Genomic DNA, 18,065 nt, shown 5'->3' with positions numbered 1-18,065 from the left:
AACTGCAAAAATATGTGTCACAAGTCAGTAGTATCAATGATATGGGAAAATCCAAATATACATGTTGCAGTGATACAAAAACTGAACATTTGCCCTTCAAAAAAACAAGTTAAAAATGTGCTTCTTCAACTGAATCCTACATTACGTGCAGTTTAATGCACAGTAAGATGTCCTAAACACTGATTTATATCAAAAAAATGCACATTGTGTCAGTGTTCATGTATGAAAAGTCGCTGTAACTACTTGTTGGCACACATTTCAGGTTGCCAGGTTATGAAAAATCCCCCTCTTGCATGACATCTGGATCTCTTTTCAACCAAAACACTAACTTTTTAATCAGACATTCTTTTAAAAGGGAGTTTCGGATGATTTAAAGCTAAAAACCACAAAGAAAAGTGCCACACTTGAGGAGTTTCTTTTCACAACTTGAAACATATTCAAGTTAATAACTTACAGCTGCTTTATAAACATTAATAAATCATTTATTAACATCAGTAAAGCTATGAACTGTAGCTGTCAGCCCTTTTATAAATGGTGCTTAATAATAAACTGCTACCTCAACAGTGCAAAGTACATTTGCTCATGACTCATGTACAGTCCTATTTCTAGTCTCAACGTGACCAAAAGGCAACTGTGACCAACGGAAAACTATGACTCAGTGTAAAAATCATTTAAATCAGCAGCTTCCAACAATTTTAGGGGACAGAAAAGATTCATAAATGTGGCTTTACGTGGCTCAAAACACCTCATTATTTCTCCGACTCGCTGTTTGACATCTAAAACGGCATGCGGCCTGTAAAAATAGAACACTCACGTTGCAAAAGCATTCATCAAACCATCACTGATATCTAGACGAGCCACGGAGCGGTACGTATCAGTAGATTAGATGTTCCGTGTTGTACTCCACGTGTTGTTTCTGTTCCGCGGTGCCATTAAGCTAATGAGATCTGATTCATAGCAGCAACTTGTTTATCACTTCAGGCCCCATTGCAGTCTCCATCCGGGTCAATGCTATCACCCTGGCAGGATATTGATTTACGCAAAGAGTAACCGATAGCAGGGTATTGACCCAAAAAAAACACAGCCGGGATGTGGTCGCTGGGCCTGCAGGAGTACGCCATCCATTATTCACCGGATCAATCATTTAAAAAGAAAACATTCTGTGGGCTTTAACAAGAACACAAAGTGAAGGAATGCAGCAGAGGAAGAACGACAGACCAGAGGAGGATGCTGGCGATGTTAGGGCATGGATCAGAGTTCACACAGTTTTATCAGGTCGAGTAGGATGTCATCTACTGCTACAGGCCTCAATTTATCCGCTGTACGCACCTGACTGGATCTACTAAAAGCATCAATAAAATCAGGGAGAGGAATTGGTATCTATTGTAGAAATGCATGCGGGAATTTTAAGTTTTCTTCCGTGTTAACGTACTCAATATGATGCTTTATTTCATGGGCAAAATAAGCAGTCATCACTGGGTGTTTCTAACTTTAAACTGCAGCCAACCAATGACAGCCTCAAAACTACAGATTCAGAATTCTGGGGTTTCATATGTCACAAATCCAAAGAGCCAATCCTGTCAGCTTGCAGGGCGGGACTTCCTGTATTACACTGAAAAATTCAGATACTTTAAAAACAGACAATTTAAAAACAGGCACTTTAACTATATGCACTTTAAGACAGGCTATTCCTAAAAAGTACTTTTCTAAAAAAAAGAAAAGTAGCACTTCAGGGTAGGTGTAACCCAGCCAGTATTAAGCTATTGTTGTCTTTGTTTCATTATATTGTTTTTTTTCTACATCTGTATCCCTGTACGTTTTTCTTTTATGTGTGGGACAAGGTTGCAGCGTATTTACTACAACCTTGTGTTATTATACACTGTTATGTTCAAATAAATAAAGAAAATAAAGGAAAAAAATATTAATCTTGCCTGAATATTTCTGGAAATGGTAGATTTATATTAAACCATTTTAAGGCAGACTGGAATCATTTTAATTAATAAGAAAACTATGCAGTCATTTTAAGAGTAAGTGGAAGACTGTTTATTTTAAGTATTTGTCTGCATTTTAAATCCCTCATTTTAAATAAGCTTTTTCTGTTTTATTGCCTCCTTTATCTCACATCCTTTCATTTTTCTCAGCTCTTGTCTTTATTACACGACTGTTATCCAACTTGTCTCTGTTCTGAGTATTTTATTTTATTGCTAATGCTTATTTTTTTTACATTTGTCTGTAAACCACTTTGAGCCCCCTCTGCTTACGATAAGGTGCTATATAAATAAACTCGCTTACTTACTTATGCATGAGATGAACTTGACTTCAACTCTCACATAAATATGCAAACCCAGATAACATCCAACTGTGACCTAGAAAACATACTCAGAAATCTTTATAGATTTTGATAGCTGTTTGACAAATGCTAAAAAATTACAGTTACAACTTATTTCAACATCATTAATATTGATGTTTAAATTTCTGACATAAAAATACTTTCAATCACCAAATATCACCAACACATAGCCCGATGCTAGCTAAGAATTCAAGCTAGCTAGGCAGTGCTAAAGCTAGCTAATATAGCATAACATAGACTCAGCTAGTTAGCTTATAGGCCGGCTAGAATTACTGCTGGTTGACCTATATGTTACTGGCTTATTCTTTCACATATTACAACAAAAATATTTCTTGTTTCTTGTCTAAACTAATACCTAACCCTGCATATAACTCATGTAAACAGTAAATATAAGTTTGTATGCAAAAAGAGATGCTTACTTTGTAGTCTGTGTCCGATAACTGCAGCTTACTCCTGTTTATCCTACCTTTGATATGCAGAAAAGAGTTTCTAGGAGTCAAATCGACTCACATTGACAAACTTTAGACCACTTGAGTTCAGCAGAAACAAGCTGTGGACATAGCATTAACATCTTGTCTCCCTTAAAGAAATCTCCCATCTTCAGCTCCTACAGAATTCAGCTGCATGGATGCTAACGGGGACCAGAAAGAGAGCCCATATTACACCGATTTTAAGGTCTGTGCATTGGCTAACCGTTTCTTTTAGGATAGATTTTAAGATTCTTTTATTGGTTTTTAAAGCTCTTGATGATTTTACTGATCTATTTATGGATTTATTTTATTTAATTCATTTATTTTTATTTATTTATTTTACACTTTAAACTAACCTCCAGTGTTTACCTATTTTAAACCTTTAAGCTGGCGTTTCCTCAGTACATACTGGGTATAACAATGTCCCTGATTTATCATTGTCTTTTATTTATGTTGCTTTTTAACAATACAGTGTATGGATTGCGGGGTGGGTGGGTTCGGGGCTGGGTGGGGTGGATTTGGGTTATAATTCCTTTCATTTTATTTTAATTATTTGTCTGTTTGCAAAGCACTTTGTGCTACAATTGCTGTATGAAAAGTGCTATATAAATAAAGATTATTATTATTATTATTATTATGAAGTAGATGTTTTGAGTTTGTATGCATATAAAGTTTGACATTTTGTTCTCTTTTAGCTCTGGTTTTGGTCTCTACCAACCACTGACAGTAATATGTGGCTCTTTAACATGTAAATGTTCATAAAAATGCGTTTTAAAATCCATCATCTTCTGTCTCCGATTCAAAATTGAGTTGGCTACAGAATATTGTTTTGTTCTTCAACACATTACTAGAGAAACATCTTAACATTACCATCATTCGAACCACAGTTAGTTAATTTAGAGTCTGCTCAGGTTGAATTTGTCTCTTTTCAAAAATGAATTTATACACATCAAGTCCATTTCAGACAGCGTACACTATTTTGGGCCCCAGCAGCAGATTGGTGAAGCTTTTTTTTCCCCACCAAAAAATCTATGAATACTCGGCGGAGGCAGCTGCAGCCATATGTTGTGGAAATGTCCTTGTCAGGAGTATGTGGCAGAGGTACTGATCTGAGCCCTTTGAGGACTTCACAGGAGGAGATCACAGCCGTGGTTGTGGCTTTCTGTTCGCTCAGAAGGAAAAAGAATAAAACGCCGTCTATGAAACGACGGCTGCAGTTCAGGATGCAGTTTTAAAATTAATATTGTATCACTGTTTTGTGTGTATTTTCTTGTGGAGCTTTCGGAGGCATCTTGTAAACTAATTTAGGCCATAAAAACAGATCTATGAAATAATAGGTGAGACTATATACTACACAGAATACTGTATAATCCAGTTTTATTTTGAAACTGCACACATTTCCATCAATTCTATGATATAAATTGCTCTTTTCTGCATGTTTTCTTTAATTTCATGCAATATTTATACCTGAGAATGGATGCAGTGAAAGAAAAAAAATAGATACTTATAAAATTCTGTAGTAATTAAATAGATGTCCTTAACATAATATACCAATAACGGTTCCAAAAGGAGGTGAGATGATGGACAGGGATTCCAATAAAGCTGAAAATACCAGACTGTAGTCAAAGTGTGACTGAGAGGAATGTGAATCACTGACAAACAAGTTCTTGTCCAAATCCTGAATTCATCACTCAGCAGAAAAACGATCCCCAAACAGCTCAGCTTTCACTGCAGTCAGAAACTGTTTGTAAAGTGCTGCTGCACACAAAGAAAAAGGAGGATTTTAAGAGAATTACTTTGCTGCACTGATGCAAAACTGTTCCATAAGAACAGCGATGGAGGCTGGTTTGGTTCAAAATTGTGCTCAATTGTGTTTCTAAAATGTGAAATGTCTGTAAGAGGCATGATTACAGCTGCACCTACATATTTTGCGTCAGAGCTTAATGCTTTGGTTTCTTTGAAGTGAGGATGGACGCAGCACTCATCTACGGTCATTACATTACCTACAGTAGCTAAACAGGGAGTCAAACAGCAACAAAAGCACCAAAAAAGAGGCCGACTAATTAGAAATATGGATATTGCCGACAGACCACCTGAAGCTTTTATGTCACTCTGTGCTTTCTTCAAAGCCGCCAGACTCAAAAACAGTAATTTCTCCTTGCAGAAAACAGGAGTTGCCGGCTGTGTAAATCAGTTACTTTGTGTCATTTTGTGATTTTGCTGTTTTAAGACATTAGCCTGGATCCAGAATACAATCACACAGAAACAGACTGGAAGTTCGTGTGTTCGGCAAAGTGAAATTACCGCTTTTGTCAACAGAGTCTGAATATAAAAGCTTCCCGTCAGAAAAGGCTGCCTGGCTGCGAGGTGAAGTGGTGGAATTATTTTACACATTCACAGCCGAGCTTTATTTGGGTAGTGGCGATCCGTTTTGTTGCCGATCTCGTCCACAGCAGCTCAGTGCAGGTTCTCATGGGGGCGTATCAACCGTGAATTTACATCATACAACCAAAAAAAAAAAAAGCAAACTATCCCTTTAAGAGTCTCCAGAACTTCAGCAGATCTCAGTGAATGAGAAGCCTCGACTTCATCTTTGGTGAAACAAACACAAATGGTAAATTCCTTTATTATTATCATAACTATTTATTACAGTGCTAAAAATGTGAAAATGTCTTCTAAAGCTATGAAAAGTTCTAGACCTACATTTACAACTCATGAACTCAAGAAACAAAACCATTTTTCAATTAGTTTTACCTTTCTTTCCTGCTGCAGACACCTTTTGTGTCACTTCCTGTTTTAAAACGTTATAAAAAATCTGTGCTATGAAGGATAGATGATGCTTCAGCTGAACCTGTTGGTGTAATTCAGAATAAAGTTGTTGCATTAGCATGTGATTTGCACATTTTACAAAACATTACACCAATTTAGCTTTAGTTTTCTGCATTTATTTGGAAGCAAACAAGAATAAAGCTGTTTTTTTTAATCTTGTTTACCATCACTTCCCCTTCAACGTGGTGCTAAATTCTCCTTATTATAGTTCTGTGGAGCAGCAGCAGAATTTATTTTTGTCTATTTTTAGCCATGTTTATGCATTTGAAATGGAAAAATAAACCGGTTTCACACAAATTTCCCACATTCATTATTTGTTTTTTATTTACAAAAGAAATTTAACTGCAAGCACACTGCAAAAACTCCAAATCTTACCAAGTCTGTTTGTCTTATTTTTAGTCAGAATGTCTCATCCTACTTGATTTAAGATAAATTCACTGAACAAGACATTTCAGCAGATGGAGGGACTTGTTTAAAGACGATGCAGCTTAAATACCTTGAAATGATCTTAATTTAACCCTCCTGTCGTCCTGCAGGTATAATTGACCCGTTTAAAAGTTTAAAAATGTGAAAAAAAATACATATTTTCACACTGAAAACGTCCACATTTTCAAGAACTTTGTGGAAATTTTTGAACATTTTTTTGGTGGAAAAGAAGAACTGTTAAAAAAAGTTTCTCCAAGAACATTCACAAAAAAATCTATGAAAATCAAGTGAAATTTGTGAATGTTCTTAAAGAAAACTAAAAACTTTTACTGATATATATGGAATCCCTGTAGATATTTTTGGAAGATTTTTATTCATTTTCTGAAAATATTTACAATTTTTATATTTTTTATATTTATTTCTTGTCAAATATGGGGATTTTTTTTTTAATACGACTTGCGAGGGAAACTTTTAAGGAATTTTCCTCCTGAAGATTTTGGAAATTTGGAGAATTTTTTGCTGAATTTTTTGATTTTTTTCAGACAAGGAAACTTATTTTTTGGTGCCGTAAATGAGAACAACAGGAGGGTTAAAACACTAATTTTAAGATCTCAATAATCTAAATATCACATCTTATTTCAAGAAATTGTACCAAGCCATTTTTCACTTGTTCTATTGGCAGATTTTTTCATTTATTTCAAGTTAAAAGTTCCTTAAAATTAAATTTTTTTTCTTGTTTTGAGAGGGGCATTTTTTTTCCAGTGCATGAGAAGAACTTGTTTATCCCCGAGCTCCCTCTTTACTGTGTACTTTCAGTGTGACTCTCAGAAGCTTGATAAATACGGACTCTTATTAAAAATGACCTCAAATATGTAAAGGAAAGTATTTAAGTATTTATCAAACCAGCTCAGAGAACTCAATTTGGTCAAACCCCTTTTAAAAACAGGCGACTACACTAAGTTCTCATTAAAGCAGATTTTCTCTTCACGTGTTGAGAGAAAACAGCAACACTTTGGGAATTGATCTTCTGGGATTTAAAAAAGCAAACGTGCTGAACTCACCCAAAATGGCCACCACCTCGTCATCCTGAATGACCTCCAGTGACCCCGACACCACGAAACAGAGGCTGTCCACGCTCTCGCCGGCGTGGTAGATCAGGTCGCCGGGAGCGCAGTGGATGGTCTGAAACTCCATCGCCAGAGCTCTCAGACAGCCGTCGCTGGCCAGACGGAAAGCTGGGTGCTCCTTAAAAACTTTGCGGTTGAGATGAACACAGATATCCGCTCTCATGTCCTTCGGGCAAATCTGCAACACCTGGAGAGAAATCAGGAGAGAGATGAATGTCCAGGAAGTAATTCAGTAACAGAGGAGCCTTAAACTGCTGCCAAGAGTTTTTATTTATTCATTCAAACTTTATTTAATCTACAAAGAGGTATGAAGGGCTCATTTATAATGTAGTCGAGTCTCACAATGAAAGATGTCGGAACACAGAAAGCGCCTTTGAAAAAGAAGGTAATAAATTACAATAAAATAGCTGCATGGTAAAATGAACAACTGCGCATCTTAAAGCAGACTGAAAGAAAGCTGGAAATGATCAAAAAGGAAACTTGGATATCAAAAGGTTATTAAAAGGTAAAGTTAGTGAAATTATAAAGACATTATTTTGGGTTTTCAAAAGAAATGAATCAAGGAAAACCAGAGCAGACGGAGGCAAAATAAGATGAAACTAAACTGCCCAAAGGATAAGAATGAGTCACACTGTACATTGTTCTGCAGGTTTTTACAGGCGTCAGGAGCAAAATTATTCAATTCAACTTCACTTATATATCATTAATTCAAAACATATGTGAGTGCACAGCACAGAAACCGACAATTCAAAGATTAAAACAGAGAAACCAACAATCCAAAGTAGATTTAAACAGAGAATTCAACAATTCAAAGCAGATTTAAAGACAGAAACCAGTAAATGAAAAAGTGCAACCAACAATCCAAACATTTAAATGGAGAAACCAACAATCCAAAGTAGATTTAAACAGAGAAAGCAACAATCTGAAATAGATTTACACACAGAAACCAATAATCCAAAGTAGATTCAAACACAGAAAGCAACAATTTGAAGCAGATTTAAACACAGAAACCAGTAAATGCAAAAGTGCAACCAACAATTCAAGCATTTAAATGGAGAAATGAACAATCCAAAGTAGACTTAAACACAGAAACTAACAATATGAAGTAGATTTAAACACAAAAACCAATAATCCAAAGTAGATTTAAACAGAGAAAGCAACAATTCAAAGCAGATTTAACCACAGAAACCGATAAATGCAAAAGTGCAACCAACATTCCAAACATTTCATTGGAGAAACCAACAATGTGAAATAGATTTAAACAGAGAAACTAACAATCTGAAATGGATTTACACACAGAAACCAATAATCCAAAGAGTGAAACAGAGAAACTAACAATATGAAGTAGGTTTAAACATAAACCAACAATAAAAAGTAGCAACTGGATTTTCTAAGCTGAGTAAAAACAGTAATCCAGTCATTTGAGCATGTATGGTAAGAGCCCACATTAAAAAGACAGCAATGAGGTGATGCTGAGGACTAAATAAACAAAAAAAAAAGATTTGGCCTCATAGATAAATAATACCCAGTGTTTATCACACCTTACAGAGAGGGAGGGACACCCAGTCTTCATATACATGGTCTGTTTAACCAACAAACACGACAAACTTTAATGTACTTTAAGATGTACATACTTACAGATGATTGGTTCAGATGTTTTTTTTTTCTAATGAAGTACATGTGGAACTCGTCACTTGGGGGAAAATTACTCATGCTCGATTCTTTTGGTTTAACCACAAAGTTGTGAATATGGCACCCTGAAATTAAAATGTTTTGCTTTTCCTTGTTACCATAATTAGGCGAGAGGGATCATTTATGAATGGATGGACAGCACTGCAGTGATGTTTGGTTAATGCAGCTTCTACGAGGTATTGCAAGATGAAAACGACGAGGCTTTTCCCTCCAGAGGTTTGGAGCCACTGCAGGAGGGTACTTACATGACCTGTCAAAAGTTTTAGGACACTTTCTCATTCAAATAAAGTAAAACCTGTCCTAAAACTTTTGACAGGGGGTGTATCTACCAAATTTGGTACACATATGCAGCACATCAGGCTGAACAAAAAAGTCAGTGACAGCCACATTCCAAACCCAACAGGAAGTGAGCTATTTTGCATTGAATGTCAGATTTTGCCCATTTTTCATTTTTTCTAGAGCGAACTCCTCCTAGGGGGAAACTCCAATTCCCCTCAAATTGGGCCAGTACATACAGGAGGCCTTAATGATCCAAAGTTATTAAAATCTTTTTCCAAAGTCAAAGGGCGTGTCCGTGGCGGCCTCTGGAATTTTCATCCTTTGCCATGAAATTTCAAATGCTGTGTAAATGCCCTGAACATGCTCCAATCTGACTGAAACTTTACATGTATGATCAGAGTCCTGCCCTGATCACATCCATATGATGAAATACACCCCCTGTCTGAAGTTGTAGGACAGGTTCTACTTTATTTGAATGAGACAGTGTCCTAAAACCTTTGACAGGGGGTGGATATGACCTGGGATTCCTCACAGACTACAACAAGACAAGTGTAAGACGATTGGCTGCAGGCTTTCTGTGCATCTGTAGCTATATTTAGGTGAAAGTTAAACTACCTGCCCCCAGAGGAGATGCTCTGCTGTACACCTGTGCACACATCACTCAGCCCTAACAAGGACAACTGTCAACTCCAAACGACATCCATTATTCCTTTTAATATAATTGTTTTTCTAATAGAAAAAAAGGTTTTCAGCTTTCAGGATTTCTTCAGAGACTAGCTAACCATTTTTCATTTTGGCTGCACAACACAGAAACAAACCAGTAAATGAGAAAACCTTGGCTGAAGTGCCTGGCAAACATTTTATTACTATACCTTTCAGCATCGTCTGTTTTGGAGCCTTTTCCCACCTGATTTAACAGATTCAATGCTCGTTAACTTGTCATGCGAACAGGACAGAAATGTGGATCATGTCTCAAACTGAAGAAAACACTTGTGCTATTTAATTTAGAAATGTAAAGCCATGAACACAAGCTTACATACACCTGTGAAGATCCTGTATATCACTGCAGTCTTGAGTATCCAGACTCCTATAACTAAATCATTGAAACCTTCATTCATACAGGTGTTCTGAATATATGACAAAATCTAATCAGTCAAAAGCATACAGCAACTTGAATGATCAGTTTTGGCAACGTAGGAAGTTGTGTCAATAAAATATTCTTATCGACATGGTCTACTACCTCTTCATGGGTGATTATAATTGACTACAGCTGCTGACTCCTCACTCAATTTAAATAAGGGACAATTTGATACACACTGAACATATTGGACAAAGAAAAGGCCTTCTGGAGGAAAGTTCTGTGGTCAGATGAAACAAACATTTAGCTATTTGGCCACTATGACCAACAATCTGTTTGGAGGAGAGAAGACGACAACTTTAACCCCAAGAACAGGACATCTAGCATCAAGCATGGTGGTGGCAGTATTATGCTTTGGTGCCAGTGGATCTTGTGCTTTCTACAAAGCACACTGAATAATGAAGTAGGAGAATTACTTCCATATTCTTCATAAAAACCTAGAGCCATCAACCAGAAGGTTGGATCTTGGATTCAGGAGGATGTTCCAACAAGACAATAACCTCCAACACAAATCAAAAGCTGTAGAGAAATGGCTAAATCAGGCTAGAATCTCTTCAAAGTTCGCATTAAACCCATCAAGAACATGTGGACAATGATGAAGAAGAAGGTCTGTGTCAGAAAGCCAACAAATTTAGCTGAACTGCAATAATTCTGCCAAATGAAACGGTCAAAGTTACAACTAAGTCACTATCTGCTAATGGGTAAAACTAGATTTAGTATTTCAAAAAGTCATTTCTTAAGACTGTTTTTCAGAAAATGTGCCTTAAAAATAGTTTAGACAAAATAATAAAGTTATAAGAGACAAAAGAAACAATTCCATGTGTCAGTTCTAATGATTTCTCGAGAAAAATAAGGTTTTATTTTCATAATCGACGAATACGATGGTGCTGAGTGTAAGAATTCCGATGAGCCACATTTGGAGTTCACCTGCTGCTTTACAATTTATATTTGCCAGAAAACAAACTTTATTCGGAAAAACATAGATATTGACCTACTAAAAACAAGTCTAACTAGATTCAAGAGCATATTTATTTAATATAAAACAAAAGGAAATGACAGCCCTTACGCGTGTTACTGCGTCTGTCAAAAAAATCAAGTCGGCTGTCAGTCCGGATATCTCAACAAAAAACAGTACAACGAAACATTCTCTGCAATCAATCAACCCACTGAAATATTTCCGACTGAGAAATAAATCATTTGTGGCTAGCAGCCCGTCTGTGATCAAAATATATCGATCATATGATAACTAGATCGCTGTCTGTCAAAAAATAACGTACATAAGACGTGGTGGTATCCATGGGTCCACGTTGATAGGCCATTTGTCAAAAACGTGCCTAGTTTACCATCTTTTCATATGTTTCTATTGTTAAGGCAATCATCAAAGTGTAATAAAATGTCCTTTGATTAATCAATTAAAGAATCTGAATTTCTAGATGATTTGTTACACATTATTACTCCTTAGCAGATTTTGACTCAACTAGAAGCTTGTGGACGGCCACCAAGAGCCCCCAGTTAAGGTGAAGACATTTAACCAAATAATGACCAGAAGACCTACAATAAATCGACGAAAGATCAAAATACATGATTGTTTTTTGTGTCAAAGACAAATGGGTTTGTTTATTACTGCATATCACTTCCATAAAAATGCAGACCATTGAATATACTATCAACATATACATTACGAAACTCTCACCAAACACCAGCTACAAAAATCTTATTTCACATACCGGGCTTTGCAAAAGTTCTGTTACACGGTTTCATGATCTTTAGAGATGTTTACATGTCGGAGTGAAAAATTCCATTAAACAAACTGAAAGTTCTACCTTATACGCAGGTGTCCTTAAGACAATTTTTCTCCGGTGAAGTTGCATCAAGATGGAAGTCAAAAGAGTTGAGATATCTGCTCTCCTTCATGCTGGCCACAAGTCTGACAGAGCCAAGCAGCTGAACATCAGCCGGATGACCGTCCACAGAGTCACGGAGAGGCTCAAGAATGGTGAAGATCTTTCAGTGATCTATCAAGAATGGTGAAGACCTGAAAGATCTTCACCATTCTTTAGCCTCTCTGCGACTCTGTGGACGGTCATCCGGCTGACGTTCAGCACAAAGGAGAGCAGATATCTCAACTCTTTTGACTTCCATCTTGATACAACTTCACCGGAGAAAAAAAAAATTTGTATTAAGGACACCTGCCTATAATGTAGAACTTTCAGTTTATTTAATGGAATTTTTCACTCCGACATGTAAACATCTCTAAAGATCATGAAACCGTGTAACAGAACTTTTGCAAAGCCCTGTATTTGATGCTTATAAGTTTCTAATAATTTTGAAAGCTGTCTTTGTACAATACAGACGTTAATTTTGGTTAATGAGCAACTTGTTTAAGATGTCAACAAACTGCAGACGCCGGCCTCCACACACCAGAACCGCCAACAGATGCAGCTGACAATCGTTTTTGCTCCCAAAACCCCACATTTGTGGAGTCGGGCGGAAACCTTGTTGTTGAATTTGACGTTATCAACACTCCAGTTAAGCGGGAACGAACAGATGTTTTGCCTCTGATCCGAGCCAAAGGGGAAGAAATAAACTTTGCGATTATAAAAAAAACATAAAAAGACCGTATGCTGGCACAAGTTCAGTACAGAAAGGTACTTCTAATTTTCGCTGAATGTTATAACAGTCATAAAGAGGACATAAACAATGTTAAGGTTGGAAATGATGAATTATTTCATCTCACAACTGTTCAAGGTGAAATCCAGCCTTGATAAAGTGTGTACGGTTGTGGGAGCTCATTAAACAAATGTACTGTAAAGTCTCCAGTTAATTCCTGAACTATCTGCCTCCAAGTCTTTTAGAAGTTCGTGTTTTTGTTCTCAAAAGTATTAATTAACTGTCACGAATAAACCAACACATTTTCCATCGAGCAGACAACACGCTGGGAGCTTTTTCTTCAGGATTTACTCCACTAAAAGTCATTTCATCCGCTGAGCTGGACTGAATGCTGTACGTTCAGGATAAATTCCACACGTTTTACGGTTTCACAGGAGAGCAACACGGATTCTGCTATAAGCTCAGCCTCTGTTCTGCTGAGTGTTGCTCAAGTACGCCTAATCAACAGGATGCCTGGCCGTCGCAGGGCTCTGCCTTTAGAACAACTCTCTTTGAAGATGAATGTCAAGCAGAGAGGGATTACGTGCCATTTTTAGACCCTTTAGAGTGGCCCGGAGCCAGACAAATAAATGATACATAGATGCAGCTCAGCAACAAAAAAGGACACAGTAACTATGAGTTTGAAGCGTTAAGGTGCACAACTTTTCCTGGTGGTAAAACAATGCTTGTGTTATCAGTGAAATAATAAATTCAAATGAGATGCGGCGATGTGAATGTATTCTGGCTTCAAATCAAGCAAAGCGGCATCGGTTCAACGTAGCGGCTTCCAGCTTTAAATGCCACATTTCCACACACTCGGATCATTTTAGCGTCGGCTGAATTCAGCAGGACGACGGGTGCTAACTGTTGATGCGAACACGCCTTTTGATAGGAGGGTGCTACAAAGAAAAAGCTGCTAGATTTTACACAACAAATGAAAATTGAAGAACTACAGCACATTTTATGCATTCAGGGAGCATTAGTGGAGGCACAGGTTTGGTTTAGAAGTTCGTTAAAGTCAAAGCAAAAAAGAACAGCGATAAAAGATGTGCAAACAAAGCTGCATTTTTTAAAATATTTTTAATATCTTGCTATTGTCACATTATTCAAAAATGTGCCTTCCAACATAAGGACAGTATAAAAAAAACCCTAATCATAACAAAAATGCTGCAACAATTACTGGATTATCATAGAAATAGTTCAACTTTTTGGGAACTACACTCTCACACTTTCCATTAATTATGAAGCTACAGTTAGCAGCCAGTTAGCTTAGCATCAAGGCTGGAATGGGGAGTCCATTTCTGTTCAAAGGTTACACAAATCTACCTCTACAGCTTCCTAATTAATGAAATTAATTTGGTTTGTTGCATCTCCTTCTCTTGTGAATGGCATGAAGTACCAGGATAAAGAAAAAGCCAGCAATCAGAAGCCCACGTACCTTTTCGGTGTCTATTCCCCTCGACATGGACCAGGTGGAGGCGATGTAGTCCATAACTCGTTCGCTCAAGCCTTTGGGCACTTGGTAGAGCTTCAGGAAGTCCCGGACGCTGTTCAGCATCTCATGGTAACGATTCGTGTTGGCGTACATCTGCTGGAAGATCGTCGTCACGTTACCAAAGATGGTGGCGTAAAGGAGAGCTGTGGAGAAGATGGAAGAGGGAAGTTTAGACAAAATCTGAGGCGTCATAGAGGATTATTTCATCTACTTGAAGATGATGAGGGTCGTTTTTGTGCTGTTGAAGTGGATGCGACGTCGAGATATCAAGTTTTAGCTGCTTGTATGTATGATGAACCAACGAGAAAGGTTCGTCAATCCATGACATTTGTTTCAGGGATTCAGGGTTCAGATCAACACAGACAACATTTGGTTACACTGAAAAAACTCTAAATATTACAGAGTCTGTTTGTCTTATTTTTAGTCAGAATGTCTCATCTCACTTGATTTAAGATAAGTGACATTTCAGCAAGATGGAGGGACTTGTTTTAAGACAATGCATCTTAAATATCTCGTTAATTCAAACAATCTTGAAATTATCTTGTATTAACCCTCGTGTTGTCCTGCGGGTCGAACAGACCCGTTTAAAAGTTTAAAAATGTGGAAAAAATAATAATTTTCACAGTGAAAACTTCCACATTTTCAACATTTTTGGGGAAATTTTTGAACATTTTTTGATGGAAAAAAGAAACGTTAAAAAAAATGTTTCTTTAAGAACATTCACATAAAAATCAACCAAAATTATTAGAAAATATTAGAAGTTTTAATGATATATTTATTGTTGATTTAATTTTTTTGAGCATGTATAAAACCAAATGAAAAATTACAAGTATCAAAAAAAAAGAAGTTTTACTGATATATGGAATCACTTTAATTTTTTTTTGGAACATTTTTATTCATTTATATTAAATATTTACAATTTTTATAGATTTTTAATTTTTAAAATTTTTATTTCTTGCTGAATTTGGGGATTTTTTTTAAAATAAAACTTTTAAGGGAAACGTTTCAGGAATTTTCTTAATGAAGATTTCGCAAATCTTTTTATACATTTGGGGAAATTTTTTGCTGACCTTTAAAAAAAATTTCAGACAAGGAAACAATATTTTCTGGTGCTGTAAATGAGGACAACAGGAGGGTTAAGGCACCTAAGCTTGACAATCCTGGTAAAATAGAGCTAAAATAAGTTTTGCCAGCTAATTTTAAGATCTCAATATTCTAAATATATCTTATTTCAAGAAATCTTACCAAGGCATTTTTCACTTGTATTGGCAGATTTTTTCACTTATTTCAAGGTAAAAGTTCTTTGAAATCAGTTTTTTCTCCTTGTTTTGAGAGGGGCATCAAATACAGACTCGCACAACTGCAACAGATTTTTTAAAAAATCTCTAAAGGGCACAAATTTCTCCAAAACCTGCTTTAAAAAGACAAAATATTGAAACGTGGTTTGAGAAAAATCTATAAAATCTCCAAATCTTAATTTATAAGACCACTAAATCTCTAAAGCTCTCTTTATAAGGGCATAAAAACAGCAAAACTCTTGATTTTAAAGGATTTTTTTGCAAATATTAACTAAGCTTGATTTGTTAGGATGCAAAATTTACACAATTTGCTTTGTAAATACATAAAAATCTGCTTTACAAAGACAAAAATCTCTGTGGTTGAATTGAGGTGAAATAATAAGTTGCCATTAACATAAAAATCTCTAAAACTTTATTTTTAAGTGTATAAAAATCTCCATGGCTGAATTTAAGCTACACAATAAAATGAAAATCTGGGTTCACAATGACATAAAAGTCTTTAAAACTTAATTTATAAGGGAACAAAATTATTAAAATTCTTGTTTTTAAGGACACATGAAGCCCCAAAACCTGGTTTATTCGGACAAATAGTTAAAGACAGACATGAAAATCTATTAAGTTTGATTTATGCTGACATAAAATGTACAAAATTTGTAATTCTGTGAGGATGTAATCTCCATAGTTAGGTTAATGCAGAATAAAAAAAATATGGCTTCAAAGTCACATAGAAATATTTGAAATTGTGATTTACAAGAACATAAAGTTCAAAAATTGATTACAGACAGATATAAAAATCTACTAGGCTTGATTAAGAAGGTATAAAATCTATAAAATTTGGTTTGTAAAGACACGAAATCTCAAAAATCTGGTTTAAAATGACAGAAAAATCTCCATGCTGCATTTCAACACATAAAAACGTAATGAACAGACATAAATTTCCAAAATATCCAAACGTGACTTGAGAAAAAAACAAACTGTTCCCCCTCTGACACCGTTGGGCTTCATATTCACACATCACATGGCGGATCACAGACAGACAAACACGCCTGAAGACTTAATATTGTTTTATGTGAATGTTTTCATCAATCACGTGGGAAATCAACCATCACGGCCTCCGAATATAATCAACACGACTCTCGCCAAAAGGAGGGGAAAAAACCCGTCATTACGGCTTCATTTGGACTGACTCATCCGTCCCCATGCAGAGTCATCCTGCTAAATAATAAGAATATCGTTTTCTTAACTCGTCTTAAAGAAAAAGGGGTGGAAAGAGGGTAGCAGCGTCTCGAAGGTGGTTGAACTGGTGCAACAGCTGGCGTGTGTGTGTGGATCAAAGCCATCAGATGTCTGCTCTGTGTGTGCACTGTTCTCCTGGCAATGGAGCCCCAATTAGCCCTGCTAGAAGGGACGGAGAGGAAACATGCCAGCCACACATTTCAATTATCCTCAGACGATGGCAGTAACCTGTGCACGGCTCTTCCCTCTCTCTCTCTCTCTCTGTGTGTTTGTTTATTTCGCGGCGCACAATCAAAGTACTGAAAAACTGCACAGGGAATAATACTAATTAAAAAGCGCTCAAAACTCCTCAAGGGCGAGGATAACCGCAACTTTCATCCTTTCATCAACCCCGCCGCTCAGCTGTACAGCCACGTTTATGGAGCGCTGAGATGCGTTTTTTTTTTTTTTTTTTGTGGCGTTGCACAATCGCAGCCGAGATCAAGAAAAAAGGGGCCTTCGGAAGAAGACGATTCGCGTCCGCGTGAAGTTGCCAAAGTTTTTTGGAGGTGGTGAGGGGAATGGCTGCTACCTCGGAGCTCGAGCGCAGATGGCAAAGCTCTCCTCTGTGATGAGCAGAAAACAAAAGGGAGGAAGCTCAAACGCTCCCCGCAGAACGCCGCTCCATCCCTCTCGTACACGCAACTTTACCGCTCGACGTCCAAACAGCTGGCTTGTTTGAAGGCAGTCAAAAGACAGTTGTCAGAAACTCGAGCCCCGGGCCAACAGTTGCTATAGAAACAGGACATATGTATAGTGCAGCCCCTCCATCCCTGTTCCCCATGCCACCCCTCCATCCCTCGTCACACTGTGATCTTCTACTGCCAGCACCGATCCAGTGCTGCTGGTAAAAATAGAACAGTATCAGGGCATTCATATTTCATAGAGAACAGCCGCGGACTACACTAGATTGCATCTACAACCGAATCCTCCTGGGCCCGTCTGCTTTTTAGATATTCACGCTCTGAGATGATTTTTATCTCACAATGAAAAATTTACACAAAGACGAGCCTGCAGATGAGTTTTCTCCCATGTAG

The 18,065-nt window shown here is 37.0% G+C and overlaps 1 protein-coding gene across 2 annotated transcripts in view; it reads right to left on the bottom strand.

The window, feature by feature from the left end:
- The window catches only part of LOC110964923 (potassium voltage-gated channel subfamily H member 1-like), a 78,625-nt gene that overhangs the window by 17,531 nt on the left and 43,029 nt on the right, over nucleotides 1–18,065 (bottom strand). For both annotated transcript variants that reach the window (XM_051960179.1, XM_022213784.2), the window contains 2 exons: nucleotides 14,399–14,598; nucleotides 7,137–7,389 (listed from right to left, as the gene is read on the bottom strand). In XM_051960179.1, coding sequence (XP_051816139.1) covers nucleotides 7,137–7,389; nucleotides 14,399–14,598 — 453 coding nt within the window. The remainder of the gene's footprint in view (nucleotides 1–7,136; nucleotides 7,390–14,398; nucleotides 14,599–18,065) is intronic.

This window comes from Acanthochromis polyacanthus, chromosome 15, assembly GCF_021347895.1.
Source record: "Acanthochromis polyacanthus isolate Apoly-LR-REF ecotype Palm Island chromosome 15, KAUST_Apoly_ChrSc, whole genome shotgun sequence".
Classification (NCBI taxonomy): Eukaryota; Metazoa; Chordata; class Actinopteri; family Pomacentridae; genus Acanthochromis; species Acanthochromis polyacanthus.
Note: the sequence above shows the minus strand (reverse complement) of the source record. Positions and strands in the feature narration are given on the sequence as shown.